Raw genomic sequence first — 16,679 nt, 5'->3', positions numbered from 1 at the left:
GCTCTTAATTAAACAATTCTAATAAAGCACTTTATTCATTGCTTCTACAGACAGAGTTTTTCTTGTTGTTTATTGTTGTTGTTAACCACAAATGACTTAATCTCAAAGAAAAGTTGTAGGTGTGAAACTTACAAAGCTCAAATAACACAACACCTTCTACTCGAATGCCACTCATTGAATGCTCATTTGTGAGGAAATTTTTACAAGCAATTGCAATAATATTTACATAAAAATATTAAATAATTCATAACAATGCGCATTGGGTGCTCAAGTTTCACCAATGTTGCTCAAGTGCGCAACTGGCATACTTCGCTCTGCATAAGCCACTTTTGTCCACTTAAATTAAATTTAAATTTCTCGACAGCGAACTCACCTAGAATTAAGGCCTTCAATTTCTTCCGCTTGTTCGGCAAGCGAGGACTCCAAATCCAAATAGGCGCCATAGTCACCATCTTTGTACACCTGTATGGCTGCGTCGTCGATCTGCAATGAAGAGTGGAAAAGAGAGAGAGAGAGAGAGAGAGAGAGAAGAAAATTGATCGATTAGTACCAGGAATGTAGTTAATGGAGCGAAGAGATAAGAAAATCTATGTACTAATGCACTCGCAAGCAGATGCAGTGCCAGCAGCGTAAAGAAGAAAATGCTTATAAATAATAAAATAAATCAACTGCCATTCTCCTCAACGCGTTGATGCGTTAATTACGACTACGATTCGACGACGAAAGTAAGTTATAGACTGGTTTTTGCCTAAGAAGATTGCTGGTTATTCTGCGCATATTTGTTGCAGACAGACAGACATCCTTTAGAAGACGATCATTGGTCAACCGGTGGTCTGTGGCTAGTGGCTGGTGGCTGGTGGCTGGTCGGGGCCGCTGGCAATGCCATTCACATTCACATTCGCATTCTCATTAAGTAAAAGTGGCGCAAGTGCCAGTGGCCGAGAGTCTGTCGTAAGTTGGTAGCACAGCTGGTCGCAAAAGCGAACATAAATTTCATCGCCACTTTGTGCATACATATCTAAATACATGCACGTCCATCGTCCATGCATCGATTGCTGGCTGATTAGCTAGTCAGTCCATTGTGTTTTATGGAATGTTTGCAGCGTCATGCTGGCGTGGACTGGCGCACGATTGATGTAATGTTGCCACCGGCCGCTGCTGCGATGGTTGTGCACGCATTTTGAAAATCATGTCTGCTGCTGCTGCGGCGGTTGCATGCCACAGCCACTTTTATGATGCAGCTGCTGGCTTTGCTGCTGCCCCAATCACTAGATTCGCATTGAAAGCTTTGCTTCATCGATTCTACAGATGGCTGGCAGCTCACTCACGGCTTGTCGATTGTTGATGAAGCTTAATGATGATGGGTCACCTACTTTTCTCTTCTGCTGATGCAGCGTTTCGTCGTGCATTGCATTTTTAATTGAAGACATCAATTAATTGCAGGAGAAATGAGAATTGCTGACACGTTTCTTCGTTGCCTATCGCCAGCTTGACTGACTGCTGCCCTGCAGCCACAACTGCTGCATAGTGCCAGCTTCGTGGCAAAAGGCTTTGATTTCTCGATTGGAAATTCTTGCCTTTCCTTTCATTTTTGTTCGTATGTATGTATATACAATATTTAAACACAATAAGTTTGCACTGCTTCTATCTGAAGCTTCTCTTTTCTTGCATTTATTTCAATTCACTACTTCACTTATGTACGCCTTTGTATCAGCGTTGCTTTGCTGGTGCCTGCTGCTGCTGATGGGCAGCCGTTAAAACTAATGCTGATTGCCACATTTTTATTTGCAGTACTACATACAGCAGAATAATCGCTTAGTTGCAGTACAAATTACTAACAACGCTTGGCGATCCGTTGCAATGAGGCGCGACTTTACAACTTTAATGTGTGAAAAATTCTGACCATTAGGTGGATATTTTCATGGTGCATACTCCAGATTACGTGCATGACGGCATTCCACATGCCAACATACATACATATATACATACATATGTGCAACACTTGTTTCAGTACATTCGATTGCACTACGAAAAAATTTAATAAATCGGAGGGGAAAAGCTGTAATGGTTCGGTGCCTTCGGTAGCTCAGTGAATAAAAAGAACGGTTTGTTTTGTTCTAGCCAAAGTGTTGGGCAGCACCATTAAGCCAGTTTAGAGGTGCTAATGTGCTCTAATGAACTAACTACTCGCTCCATTATTAATGTACTAAAAACTATAGCAATAAAACTTGAAGGTCACTAACTTTTAAAGTGGAGAAGGGTATGTAAGTAAATACATATGTGATATAATTCTAGTGCTCGGATAGCTAAGATGTATTTTGCTGTTTTGATTTTATTTCCAATGAGTTGTAATTCTGATAAAGAGTATCTTTATGAAACACATCCAAGTTGTAGTTATCTCATTTTCTACCATCATATCCGGTTCTGAAATTAAAAATGAATCTACTAAAATCAAGTTGGAGTTGAGAATAGATCACATGCCGCGAAAGCTCCCACAGAGATCTTAAGAACCCTTGATTTTAAAGTTTTCGTCATATCGAGTCCGCCATTTTTAATTTTTCCAACCTGACCTCAGATTCGTAATAAGAAGCCCAAGAGCCCCAGAGGAAAACATATCAATCGGACCGAATCGAATCCGCCGGAATTGGACTCTCCATGATGAGTTTTTAAAATCATGCTCTATGTTCGTAATCGGCAACCTCAAAAACAAAAGAATGGTCACACTGTTTTCAATAGGAGACGTCTATGTGATAATTTTAAGACCCTAATCTTTGTAATCCGTCCTATAGAATTTTGGCCATCGTACTGTACTAGTTGACGTGATGTGGAATTGAGTTTTACTCCGCTTTCCTTACATCGCTATGTTTGGCACGTTCCCGGCCGTGATCTAAGCGTCTTACAAAAAATTACAGTTTTTGCTAGTTGTTTACAATAAAAAATGTTTTTTTTTTCAACCTTCTATACGAAACATGTCGGAAATTAAATTCTCTACAAACTTGATTGAACTATTTTTTACGAAAAATGCAAAATAAACTTGCAAATCGCAAAAAAACATAACCAAAAAACCTAAAACCGAAGATGGAGGAATGTTGCCGTATGAAATTGGCAAGGCTGTGAATCCATGATCTACGTGCCAAATAGAAGTAAACTGCATCAAAAATTCGCTACTGAAATTTTTTTTTTTAGGAAAATTCTAATTTTATTGAGCTAGAATGTTGGCATTTTATTTTATATCTAAGAAAATGCGCAACCAAAAAATAATTGCCAAAAATTAACGATAATTTGTTGCCATTTCTAACTTACACTGCATTAAACTATTTAAAATTTAAGGGGCTTTGCAATCAAAACTTCTGTATAAAAAGTGGTAAATTTTGATGTAACTGGTTTATTTTTTTTTTTCAATGAACTGTATATGTATATTTATATAAACTAAGTATTTAGAATTAGTCAGAAAAAAATGTCAAACTTATTAATACAGGGTGACCTTATCAATATGTCAGACACTATATTTTTTATTTATATTTTTATGTTTTATTACGTATTTTCTTTGCTACGCAGCATTATTGTTATTCCAACGATTGCATGCACTAAACATAGTCATATTCTACGTAACAATTAATAAAAGGACATTCGCTGTTGGCAAATAGCAAAAGGTACGATTATAATAATTCACTTGCTCTTGAACTTTGGCTGCTATGCCCCATACAAGCAAGCACTCGCCGAGCCTTCTTATACCACACCCACTTTGCATTTAGGTTGAAGGTAATTAGAATACGAAAATTATTCAACGACTAACTCATCACATTTTCTGATATAGTTAAGGCTATATTATTCAAGGCACACCCTGACTCTCCCATCAAGCAAACTACTACGCTAGAATTATAGCACATACTATGAAGGACTGCTCATAACTAAATATGTGGCCATGTACATTACCGTTATGCCGTCCCACTTATCGACTTTCTGCTTAGCTATGTATCATGTATACCAATGGGTAATTCGACCCATTTTTATGGCCAAAACTAATTACGACTAAACATTTAGATTATTAAAAAATATATATACCTATTTTTTTATTGATATACGATTTCCCTCATTTTTGCAAAAACCCTTAACCCTTGACAAGCGATATGTCAAAAAGGATAACTTTTTATTTTTATTTATTTATACTAAAGAAAAGAAATCAACTTAGTTACAAAAACAATTCATATAGTATGTAGCTAATTTAAAAATTTTGTAAAATTATATTAATTTTAATTGAAAAACCTGAAAGCTCCAAATTTCCTAATTTTTCTGCTGAAAAGTTAAAACGAGCAGCCTTTGCAGCAACAAAACTGTAAACCGCCTTTTTGGCTCTCTTAAATGAGTTCTCCTCTACAAGTAGTAAATAATTCACTACTGAAATTATAAAGAATACCTAAAAATTACCATTTTCTTCAAAAACGCGCAAACAATCGCAACAAGAAATTGACACATAAACTCAAAACTTTTCATTGTACACGTTTTTGATAGTCGAAACACGGCCAAGTAGGGTCAATATTTTAAAAGATTAATCAGATATTACTTGAAAAAACACAAAATGCAACTAAAAATTTTACGAGCAAAAATAAAACCTTTCTTATCTAATTTTTAGAATCGTGAATTACTTTATTCTCAGGTCTCACAGACATACATACATATGATAGATGGTCGTGGCGGTAATGAATCTTAGCAGGTAGCTAAGGGTTAATCGTACGCGTTGAAAACAAATATTTTTTCCTCTCCCCAGAACTCAAAGTCGTTTCCTCCTATAGAGCTACAGAAAGCATGCCGAACTGATGGACGATAGAGCAAATTACTGGCATTTTGTTAAAAAAAACTACTCCCTTATCTTGTAGCTAGATGACTGTGATGTGTTCGTAAGTGCTGGTACGATTTTGCCATCACAAAATGCAAGCAAACGTTTCCGCATTTGTTTCATACAGCTTCGCTTTTTTCACATAAATCTCACTTCTAATCTGCTTCTTCTGCTATGTACAAAAAGTCAATATGTCGTAATTAACTTCTTATTGACATTTTTTCCTACGAATGCGCTCCCCTATATGGCTATTTTACGCTTCCTGCTAATTTGCAAAAAAGGGAACCCATCTATGCAAATGCATACAACAACATATTTGCATAGCAATTGAACTTCACAAACAAACGCCAACGAAACAGCAACATTTTGCCAACATTTGCCATTTGCTGATCTCTTGTCGTTTCCTGCAAACTGCAGATGCCATAACAACAACAACACCAGTAAAAGTAGCGAAAAGCACCAGCCAAATAACCAATTTGTACTCGCCTTGACGCTCATAACTCTTCAATGCAAATGCGCTCGCGCTATTAGGCGACTGACTGTTAGAATTTATGACCGCTTCGCAAGATTTACGTATCCTTTTGTGACGCAATGTTCGATTGGAGAAGGAATGGAGGGAGGAAAATTTACGAAAGCAATTGCACATTTCATCTGCTCCGTGTAGTAAATGTTTGTATGTTTGTGTGAATGTGTGTGTGTGTGTGAAAACCTGCTGGGCCATTAGTGGCAGAGGTGTGTTCGCAGTTTTCCGCATAGCGGTTGGCAAGTGTCAGTTAATGGCACCCCAATGGCAGTTGGAACAGTGCGAATTAGTTAACAATGCAGTAAAAGTTGACTCAAATGGTAATTGCTGCCCTCAGGCCAGAACAATAACTACAAATAAACAACATAAAGAGGCAAGTTTGTTAAGTAAAGACTTAGAGACTTTGCACTACAAGTGCATTAGGGGTGTTCATTTGGAAAGCAGTTTTAAAATTTTTATGAATATTGTATTAAAAAAAAAAAATATTAAAAAAAAATCTAAAAGGGTTGTTGAGAAGGCCGAAACCGCACACTTAACAAACGAGCGCGGCTAATCCGGGGTATCATCGCATAAGGGTTCTCTATGTGGAGATTCCACAACTGGTAAATCAACATAAGTGAGCGGAATGGGAAGTATGTAAGCTTTGGTCTACAGTCCCGGTTTTGCCCAACCCAACGAAGTACAATGACCGCGTGCTTATCATATTAATGGATCTTTAAAACCAGGTTCAGCCATACGTAAGTCATGTTCTGAATCAGACAGACTATGCATTGACAAGCCTAAAACAGTATACATTGAAATTAAATCAATGAGTAAACGGAGACCAACCAATATCAGATTGTCGCTAACACTTAGTGGATTCATTAATTTGGCAAGGATGCGTCATGAAATTTTAACTGCCTCCGATTATGTGACAACATCAAAAAGAACGCTGCAAGTATGCCTAGCAAAAAATGTGAGTGTAGAATTTTTTTTTAATTTAAGTTTGCTAAACTCTACTAACTTTCAGGACATCCCTAAAGCGCAAGTAAACGTTGAGCCAGGTTGAACCTGTCTCGTTGTTACAGGCGTCGGTACGCGTATTTGGACAGAGAAAACTCAATTTCGTTGAGCATTCTAATAGGCGTTTTTTTTTACGATACGAAACCATAAAAAAGTCAAAGTAAACTGACCATTCCGATTGTCCACTTCAACTTCGTTTGCTGTTAAAGCAGATGCGCTTGTTATTTTTTCTTGCTTTGGCAACACTAAAGTTCAAAGTTTGTTGTACCTGCATTGTGTAATACATCACTTATGCAAATAGCAAAAAAAAAAAGGTAAATTTAAACGTGAAAAATAATAAATCTTTAACTATCTGCACATTCCGCCCTTAAATGGTGGTAAGGAAGACTTTACCAGACCCTATTGTTGAACTGTCGAACCACCAAAGGCACACCTACGACTCTCGAGTTTCTTTGTGCGCCTGTTTACCTTATCCTCAGCCAAGGAAATTGCGCAGCTACCAGCTGTAGCTGCCGTGTCTGAGTGTCTCAGGCAAAACCATCGGACGTCGGTCGGCCTTCATGCGCCCGCATGGCTCCAGCAGAACCGTGAACACTATCGAAACGATTCATCGCTTTTGCTCTGATGCATCTAAAATGCTTTTCTATATTCATATGCAATCATTGCTGGCAAGTTGTAGTATTGATTTTGCTGGTGTCTAAGTATACATATGTATGTACAAGGGATGTATGTTTGTAAGCTGGTGAGGCGTATCCGTGTTAACGTTTTCGTTTACAATTGTATTGTTTCGTCTGCCAATGAACTTATTTGCCAATGCGCCTATTGTGCGGCTAGTAATAAAATGGACCTTTGTACAAACAGTTGTCCATAAGTACATACATACATACATATGTACATATGTGTGTTTGCTTGTGCAACATGCCAGCTTGCGGTGGTTCTAGCTTCGTTGTCGCCGCCGTCACCAATGCTCTCATTGTTTGCACTCCACTTTAGTTTTCTTTTGTAAAGTATGTAGTTCGGCTCAGCTTAAGCTTAGTTAGCTTAGCTCAGATCTACTCAATTCAGCTGTGTCCAATTCGCCGGGCCCATCGCCAATTGCTCGCATTGTTGCTCGAGTTTTATACCAACAGTTGTTGTTGCTACTCTTCCAACAACTACCCAACAACCTTTTGTTAGCGTTTTGCTCAACACAATGGGAGTTTTCACATTTTTGTTTTCATTTTCTTTTAAGCTGGATTTTACATGGGCGTACAACAGCAATTATGCCCAGTTGAAAGCGAATAAACAAAGAAACAACCAAATGATCTCATCCGAATAAATCCGATATGAGTCTTGGTCGGCTGTAGTGATGAAGGCTTTCGGTTTTTGCCAAGTCCGACCAGAATATCGACTTTTATAGGAATTTTATGACTTTTCGGAATAATTGCGGCTCTTATGCAATTCATTTATGTTTGTATATGTAATATATCTATTTGTAGAGTCACAAGGCGAATAAGTGTCCATATTTTTATGAACTCGCTTAATGAATTTGAAACGTCAATTAAATGCTTCTGAGAGTAATTATCGTATCGACACTTGTGATAAGAAGCACCACACGAAAAAAAAAAACTAAAAACCTCTTCGCAAACCATTTTAAAAATTTTGCAGGGGAGTAAAAAAATATTTCCTTTCATTGAATATAAACGAAAAAAAAAAATAAAACACGTACCTTTATACTTTTCGAAACGATGCAATTTTAGTTGCTGTAACCTACTATATCAAAATATGAATTTTCATAAAAAGTGGACTTAGCAACTTTTCACTCTAAGCTAGCGATATGTATTTTTGATTGAAGTATGGTCAAATTTACCTACCCTACAGCTCCTCTGCTCACCGTTTTTTCTGTTTTTTTTTTGTGGAGGTAATTACTTTCCTAGTCGTTTAGTAGATAGAGTCTGAGTTCTCCTCCATGCTCTTTAAGGTCGCTGTTTTAGGTTCCGCTGCGGATACCCTTCATCTAGCAAAAACTGTGACATAACCACATAAAACCAAAGTATATTTCTGGGCTCATCCCGGAAGCATAGCAAAGATGTATCTTCTACCTATTGCTGCCTTGCAGGTAGCACTGTCTGACCCCATACAATTAAAATAATCGCCTTCTTTCAATCACTTGTTTGTCGGTATTTACGACATAATTGGGACAGATATTATACTCAGAAAGCGATGATCTGGCAATATGGCTTTGAACATCAACCCGAACAAGCCGTTGTTAAGTACTTTTGCCGCTATTTTCGACTCCACACTGTGAGAGAAGAAGCACGTACCTACCACCAAATCTACTTTGTAAACGTGCGCAGAAAACTAAATGTCAAATCTTGAAGTTGCTGGGTTGTTGTTGTTGTTGTAGCATAGCCGGAAAGGAGGGAACTTCAAACAATCACTGGTCTATGCATACATACATACATGAATTGATGCAATTATTAGAAGTCATTTTTGACCAGACGCTCCTGCATATAGATCTAGAACGGAAAACATTACCAGTTGAAGCCACATAATATTCAGAATGATTAAGAGCTTTTAGAAAAGACAAGGGATTTATGCAGCTAATTACGCTGCCAAATGCAATTTTTACTTAAAAAAAGAACCCGATCGTTGCGGGTTACCACAATGTTTTTTTCAACCAAGTTATTGTTTGATTTTTTTCATGGTAAATAACACATTTGGATGTCTGGCTGTAGCTAAATGTGCAGATATGCTTGCTGTTATTTCTTAGCTTCCAGCAGGTTCAGGTTCGAATGCCGTTAGAAGCAAAACATATAATTTTTCATGTCTTTGGTTTTTCTTAATTACGAAGAAGTAACTGTGAAGTAAAGAACAAAATCAAAGGACGAAGAAATTTTATTCAAGTTTAACATTTGAGAACAAAATATAGAACGCCTGTAGCTGAGTCTTCAGGGACGCCTGATGTTATTTACTAACTTTCAGAAGATACAGGTTCAAATACCATGCAACATGTTAAAATGATATTTTCTCTTTCCGAAATACGAAAAAGCATCTATGAACTGCAGAACAAAAGCGTGTTCAAAAAATCGTATTGTTATTAAGTATTGAACAAAAATCATTTTGATTCTTTTTCAAGTTTGAATTTAGTATTATTATCAAATTTTTGGTTGATTTTTTTCTCAGTGTTCTGTCGGCACCTGGGATTCTGTAGCATATAATATTCTACTCTTTGGTTGTTTGTGTTTCCGACATCGCTTGTCAAATTGGGTTTGTAGACAAACCGATTTCGGCGTTGTGCCATCTTCAGTGTCAATTTTCGAACGAAATCCAAATTTGGCAGGGGATGACTGAAAATCGTTCCAAAATACATCATACAATATTCTACCTACATCTTGAACCTTTAAAATTATGTCAATCAAAGACGACATCGTGGCTTAGCGGAGACAAATAAGGTCCATAGTGTTGCCAGAAAAACTACGACCAGATTACTCAGCTAATCCCTACAACGAGGAGCAATGTTTAAAGAACATATCCAAATAGCAGCATTGGCAAGCTGGAACAACTTGCTGTGACGTTTTGTTTTCCAAATTCAATAGAAAACCTATCCCCCTAGCACCATTAATCTTAGTTGCACCATTAATCTTAGTAAATTTTACTTACGCATCACATTGCCCTGAATTCATTTACCTACACTCTAAAAAAAAATTTGTTTAAATTTGCGCATATTAGAATAGGTAACCAATTTTCCCCCACTAATGAATGCCAATTTACACGCCGTGTTAACCAAATGCAACACTGCTTGTTTACTTTAACTTATCATATATGTGGCGTGGAACAAATTTCAAATTTTTTTGTTGAATTCTAAACATTTATTGTTAACAGTTTACACATAAAATGTTAAAAATTTTCTCTAAATAATTTTTGTTTAAATTTACGCATATAAACAGAGGTAACCAGTTTCCTCTCTTAATGTGTGCAAATTTATACACCGTGTAATAAAATTAAAACTGGATGTTTACTTTTACATACCAAATTTGTCGTAGAGCGAAATTACATATAAGACGTCGAAAATTGAGTATATATGAGCACTTAATGTTTATTATTAGTAAACAATTGATGTTTATTTTCAAAATTTTTGCAATTTTAAACATTTCATGTGTATTTTTTTAAACATCTTATTTTCGAAAACAAATCTTGAACATCTTGTGCCATTATTTACGCAGATTCTGGTTGAATAATAAACACTTTTCAGTAGTAGATTTACATTCTCTTTTTAGAGTGTAGGCAAAAAAACAACCGAAAGGATGTACTCAGCGGAGCAGTGTAACATACGCTGACACTCCATAGCTGCAGCTTTTCTGAAAAAGTGACCTGGTTGAAGATGCAAAGCCAGTCTGAGAGCCTTTGTTTCGTGGGCTAAGCCGATACCTTCGTTTCATTTTGTTGCCGTGTTTTTTTTTTTTAATTTTGCTCACTAACTACGAATGCAATGAGCGCAGAGAAAAGAAGGTTTCCTTTGCGCTTTTGTCTTGGCAAGTGTTCCTACTTTCTCCGGAGAGATATACAAACTTATAGATTGTCAGCATGCTGATTGATACTCGTTTAATTAGGTCATCTCCCTAAAATCTATAGCAAATCACTTTACCACAGCTTCAATTATGATGTATTGAGAAAGAAACGCATCTAAACTTTGCAAGTCATAATGACATTCACTTTAATTTTAAGCCATAAAAAGGAATCGAGATGAACAAATACTCGTAGAGGGCAGTGTATTGTTCCGTATAGCAGAAAATGTAATTAAAAAAAAAAAATAAAGAATGAGAGCAGCCTTCGGGCTTTCTTTATCTCAAGCTTGTACTTATCTCGAAGATTATACAAAGCGTTATTGGCGAAAACCAGAAAAAATTTGCACTACTTTTTGTTTAGCAAAGTAAAAATAAACAAAAATTTGTTTAATTACTTTTGAGATAAAAAAACTGGTTTTAAATAAGAACAAGGTACGAATACATACATACATATGTATGTAGGTGTGTATAAATCGTGTCGTACCAAAAATGAGTTATGCCTCTAGAGTCTAGACTAAAACCAGCTTTTTCGGCTAGGAGAAGCGAAATTTTACCTGAACAAATTAAAATGTAATAAGGCGCTAAACTTCCAAGGTTACTGTGATTATCAAAGATTCAATCGCTGTTATCATTTCCATTTTAGTTGTTTCCTAAAAAGCTCCCTTCGAATGAAAACTTCTAACAACAAATTGTGAAGTTATCACCAAATCTATGTTTACTCATTTGTCCAGCATTGTTACATAGTATTGTTTATGGTTGTTTTTTTGTTTTGTACTATTAAGGCATCATAATTGCCCATTCGAATAGAAACATGAAATATCAAAACAAAAATAATTCAACAGCAGCGGATGTGAAAACGAGATCGTTCAGCTGAGTGGCAGCAGCAGACTTCTTGAGTGACCGCGAATACACGCCGATTCGCCCCTCACTGCTGCTAGAGAAGTAGAAAATCTCGTTCCATGTAGATTTATTCGCGCTTACCGCCCTATAATCGCTCGTATCGGAGCAGCGGACACGTCCGCACACGCTTTTGGCTCTTTGGCAAAGCGCTTAGGCCGACAGCGCTGCCTGGTTTTTAAAGTAGTCAGCCAGCCTACAGCAATGACGGGGGTAGGTATGGGGTGGGGTGGGGTGTTGCGGCATTCGGCATGGAATCAATTTCGGTCAGATCGCGGCAAGCATGCGCGGCGTGCTGCTGAGCTTTTTATGAGTGTTAAACATAATTATGAACATTCATTCATGTGCTTACTGTACATATTGATATGTATGCATGTACACAAACATATGCATGGATTTATGTGCATTGCTAATAGAAAATATATGTAAATATCCGGACGTATTTTCGTATTATAATAATTCTTATTATTATACTATACACAGTTCGCAATTAATTCTAAGTCGCCGTGCTGTGCCAGTTTGCTTTTTTTTCAAAGAGTCTTCTGATTTCTTTCATATGCAAATCACGCGTGGCAGGCAAAGAGGGCGTAGGGGGAGTTGGTTGCTTTTAAGTCGGCAGCGCGCGGTGTGGTCGCGATTTTTTTTTCAAACGCGCGATAACTTTTGTGTGGCTTTCAGCGCCATAACAATTTGGCAATTCATATTTGGCAGCGAAGTTTGTTTTTGTTCTTGCATACATTTGTTTAAGTGAGTCGGGCGTTCATTCACACCAGCCTAGCGTTGAAAAGTAGGTTTGGGCGGGTGATCGGTTATTAGTAGAAGCAATTGTTCGCAACAATTTTTGACACATTTTTTGACGAAACGCAGAGTCATTTATACATCCGTGGCGTCTATGTGCGAATTTCGAATGCGAAGAACGATAGCTACCCTGCTGCGTTTTCTATTTACTTTAAGTATTGTTGTTTTACTGAATTTAGAACTTGGCCCAAATCGCCTTACTTATCTTTTTTTTTTAAACAAGTGACTGGGTAGGAACTTTCATTTGTTTATTATGCTCTTTTTCAATAAGAGATAGTTGCGAAATCGTTGAAACAACCAATATGTGCACTTAAGGGCACATCACCAAAAAAGTGGCGCTTTTTGCACCAAAATTATAAATGTGTTAGAGTTTAAGACTTTCGCCAAAAATATTTCGGAAAAATATTAAGATTTAAGTGAGTTGATTCAATACTACATATTTTGATTCCGTATATAAAAGTTTTAATTATTTTTATGCAGACCTTTAAAGCTTAAACTCTTCTATCATCTGAGGTGATTTTTTTCGGAAAAAATAATTATATAGTTTTAAATTTGTTTCATTAAAAAAATAGATTTTTTTAGTATTTTCAAATCGGTCCACCTCTTATAATAAAATAAAGCCGTGCGATATAATAAATTGTATAATTCCGAAGGAAAAACGTTACCGATTTTTTTTTGCATGGAGGGTGATGCACCTTAAAGTACATACGAATGTTTCATCGAAAAGCATATTAAAATATCTTTAGGGGATTCACAAGACGTGTTAACCGTCATAAAAACTTAAGCTTAACATTTTTTGTGCGAAATAGCGGTAAAAATGGTTTTAGGGGACTAATAAAATATTTGTTTTTTTTTTATCAAAATTAAAAACATTTCGGCGTAATTAGAAACCCTCTAAAGTAAAAAAAATTTAAGCTTAAGATTTTACGACGTTTACCACGGCTAATTCATAAGCTCATTCGAGAAATTTCAAAAAACAAATTTAAATACAAAAAAATTTTAATGTGTTTCACATGCTACAACTATTGACGTTGAGCAGATCTACGGAACCAGGTACATAAAAAAAAAATAAGTTTCACTCATTTTAACACATTTGCGTGCATAAAATCATTTTCACTTTCAAAGGCGTAACTGATTAATCAACTGCGGGAAAATTGCTATAAAAACAAGCAAAGCAATGTTTTTTTTTTTTGGAAATCTCTTTCGTTTTTTTCCATGAAAGCTGCTTTAGCACTGCGGCTGGAATTTTCTTCATACGCAAATGCGAACCAAAAGTCAACGGTGCGTATAATTTGAGGTGGGCATCAATTGAAAATTTATTCCAAAATATTTAGCTCCAAAATGATTAAATCACAGTTTGTTTGGTTAACCGGTGAACGTAAATGGTAATCGGTTTATACTTTTATATATATTTGTATGTATGTGTGTCTATATACCTATTTCCATTGAAGTATAGCGAAACAGATATCCGATTTAATTGTAACAACAACAGCTTCGGCAACACGCAATTATTAGCAAATTGAAAAAAAAAAACTTTGTGATAGCTGCAATACAAATGTGTATGTCTATGTATGTTTGTTTGTAGCCTATGTATATATGTTTTTCAGTAGGTGCTTTCAGGTAGCTGAAGCGCTATTCATATCTACGCGCAACTGACGCTTTGTTCAATGTCCAGCAAGCTGATGTCATAATTTACTTTTACCAAACTTGTTTCTTTGCTTATTTTCATATTCTCTGTTTGTTTATTTAGCATTTCCTATTTCTTCTTACTCGTTTTCTTCCTCGTCATTGGATTTATTTGCCGCTTAATTGCCAAAATTTATAAATTTGTGACCAAAACGTCATTGTGGAGTGGAACAAAAGCTTGGTGGCGAAATTCAAGTCAAAATGTCTGTTATAAAATCTAGTCAAATATCTTCGTTACTTGGTAAGTAAGTAGGTAAGTAGTAGAGCTGTATTGTCCTGTATGTATATTCATAACCACTATAAGTCAAGAGAAGTGGATAGAAAATCATAAAAAAATATTGGAATTATTTTAAACAGGGCCTCGAAAGTGAATGAAGTGTTTTCGTTCTGAATGTTTACTAAGTTGAAGACCTCGAACTTGCTAGGATTGGAAAAAATCTTTCGTGAATGATAAGAATCGATGGATTACCTAGATTAGACTAACAATAGGGGGCCAATTTATGTTGCGACAGTTTGGTGTCACTGCTTAACATTCGAGTACTTAACAACCTTTTAAGGCAGTGAAGAAGAATTTCAATACTTTACGCTCATTTCCATTTGGTTTCGTAACTAAGGAGAGGTAAAAATTTAGGCGAAACGCGACTATCAGCATAGTAAAGCTCTGTACACATCGAAAACGACATCACCACATGACAGGGCATTAAGCTTTCATCAACATTATCTAAACGCTTTGTCGACGGAGACATGCATTTTTTGAAAGCGGCAGCGACATCATGAATTTGTTTGAGTTTGACATAAAAATAGGAGGAATCTTATCAGTCGCTAAAAAAATAGAAATAGGTCTAATCTGATTATATCTAAATTTTTGGCTAGTCGCGATGTTGCCGTGTTAAAATAATTTGACAGCTGTGGCCTGTAGCCCGTCATTTCTAATGTGTTTCAGACTTAAGACGATCCAATGTACTCATTTCATTTGACAGAATCCTCCAGCAATGATTAGTATTCCTTAGAATTATTTATTTTTGAGAATTTATTTAAGGACTTCGACGCATAGTTACAGTCGAAATTCGACCGTTCTTATAATTCTTTTAGGGATACCGAATTTTGAAATCAAAAAACTCTCTTGAAAGAGGCAGATACAAAAAAAAATTAACAAAAATTAAATTTTTTCTTTGCGTACGTATTCATTCCCTCCTTCGCCTTCGAATTAGTTTTCTTATTCGTATTCTCAGTCTTTTTCATAATCGCCTTAGTGCAAGTTTTCGTCCTTGTATTCGCATTCATCCACGTTTTCATATTCCTGTTCGCCTTCTTCGTCGTCTTTATCTTCGTCTTCGCCACCGCCCTAGCTTGGTCCTCATATTAGTTTCCGTCTTCGGATTCCCCTTCGTCTTAGTCCGAGTACCAAGGATTTGTCTTTGTCTTTGTCTTCGTACTACTGTTGGTATTCGTCTTCTCATTCTTGTTCGTCATCCTAGTTACTTTCTTATTCGTCTTAGTGTTCGCATTAATCATCATTAATCGCGTTCGTTTAATTGCAATAGCAAAATCCATTCATTTCCGAGCAAATACCTATTAACTCGAAATTGCAATAAAAATTTTCTAATAGCTTTTGCTAATTTTCATCTGTAAATTATTATTTCTTTTTTATAAATTCCAGCCAAATAGCATTACATGATATCGCACTTTGCCCTAACAATGCATATGTATTACATACTTGTACATACTTATTTCTACGTAACATAATCCAAATTAATATTCCCAATCAAATACGTTTGCCATTCGTGGTATTTTACAAAGTATGGGAATAATAGATAGTATATATATGCAAATACAATTTACATATGCCTACGTGAAAGTATTCCAATAATATGCCGACTAATTTATTTTAATGCAATGTGAATGTCACATTTGGAGTGGCATTTAGTTTAGGAATTTTTATGACTAACGCTAGACAAATAAATAACTAAACTAAGTTATAAATCTCTACAAATAGGTACATATGTAAGTATGTATGTCTAAGCAGTGCTGCAAGTAGGTATCCATGTGTTTCGCTTTAGTATATCGCTAGTTTAATGAAGAATGATGATAATGAAAATACCTGCTTAAAGCTTAAATAAATATGCAAGCGACTAAAAGTCTAACGACCGACCATCAAATAAATACCAAGCATTATTAAATCAAATACAGATAAGAACCCCAAATGTATTTCGGCTGTACCAACAGATAAACTGAATAGATGCTAAGATAGTTGCGGAGATAAGACCTCGTTTATACAAGGCACTTCTTTAATTAATTAATTAATTAATCCCAACGGCTTTTTACCCTCCATTCCCGCCCAACCGACACGACGGGCGCAGTCCGCATGACGTACGGAACCTTTTTTTTT

The 16,679-nt window shown here is 36.2% G+C and overlaps 1 protein-coding gene across 1 annotated transcript in view; it reads right to left on the bottom strand.

Annotated features, from left to right (window-relative positions):
- Window positions 1-373: 373 nt before the first annotated feature.
- LOC108373402 (FH1/FH2 domain-containing protein 1-like) overlaps window positions 374-16,679 on the bottom strand; it is a gene marked incomplete at its 3' end in the record, with an annotated part of 18,556 nt that continues 2,250 nt past the window's right edge. Inside the window, exon 3 of the mRNA XM_017629276.1 lies at window positions 374-483. Within this exon, the coding sequence (XP_017484765.1) occupies window positions 374-483 (110 nt within the window). The remainder of the gene's footprint in view (window positions 484-16,679) is intronic.

Source organism: Rhagoletis zephyria, unplaced genomic scaffold (assembly GCF_001687245.7).
Source record: "Rhagoletis zephyria isolate East Lansing unplaced genomic scaffold, Rhagoletis_zephyria_1.1 Rzeph_scaffold_06667, whole genome shotgun sequence".
NCBI lineage: Eukaryota > Metazoa > Arthropoda > Insecta > Diptera > Tephritidae > Rhagoletis > Rhagoletis zephyria.
This window is presented reverse-complemented; position numbering and strand designations above follow the sequence as displayed.